The following is a 623-nucleotide window of genomic DNA, read 5'->3' as shown; positions in this document are numbered from 1 at the left end:
TACCCCAGCCAGGGTGAGTGCAGCACTTGGCGGCCTGCAGACAGGTGACCCTGAGCAAATGGCCATGCTCTCAGCTCCCGTGAGGTGCTGCTCTGTGGCCACGCTTGGGCAGGGCTGGTCGTGGACATGGCGTGTGGGTGTGGCCTCCACCAGGGGAGTGGGCAGCAGGGTCTCCAGTGGAAGCTGCACCCGCCCTCCCAGCAGTTGCAACAAGGGGCTGTCTGCCCGCACATCCAGGCCTGGCCCCACTGACACCCTGGCTCTCCTCTCTCAGGCTCCAGCTTCCTGGGACCCGGGACCTTCCCCGACTCCTTCCCGTCCACCACACCCAGCACGCCGACCCTTCCCGAGTTCACCCCAGGGCCGCCCCCCGCCTCCTACCAATCGGACATTCCCAGCAGCCTCCTGACCCCGGAGAAGTCCACGTCCAGCCTCCCAGGCCAGGTCAGTGCTGGGTGGAAAGGCCGCGGCTGCCTCCTGAGGGAGCCCTGGCCCTTTCTCCAGGTCCTCCTCTCCTTCCTCAGATGGTACCTGCAGGTCACCTGGATCCGGTTCACACCCCTGGGCCAGCCGCACTGCACACCCCCAACCTGGGAGGCCCCCCAGGCCCCCAGCTGCACCAC

The 623-nt window shown here is 67.6% G+C and overlaps 1 protein-coding gene across 1 annotated transcript in view; it reads left to right on the top strand.

The window, feature by feature from the left end:
* ZMIZ2 (zinc finger, MIZ-type containing 2) overlaps nucleotides 1–623 on the top strand; it is a 7,970-nt gene that overhangs the window by 6,606 nt on the left and 741 nt on the right. Inside the window, 3 exon segments of the mRNA XM_014530538.1 lie at nucleotides 3–13; nucleotides 275–444; nucleotides 525–623. Of these exon segments, the coding sequence (XP_014386024.1) occupies nucleotides 3–13; nucleotides 275–444; nucleotides 525–623 (280 nt within the window).

This window comes from Myotis brandtii, unplaced genomic scaffold (genome assembly GCF_000412655.1).
Source record: "Myotis brandtii unplaced genomic scaffold, ASM41265v1 scaffold743, whole genome shotgun sequence".
NCBI lineage: Eukaryota > Metazoa > Chordata > Mammalia > Chiroptera > Vespertilionidae > Myotis > Myotis brandtii.
Note: the sequence above shows the minus strand (reverse complement) of the source record. Positions and strands in the feature narration are given on the sequence as shown.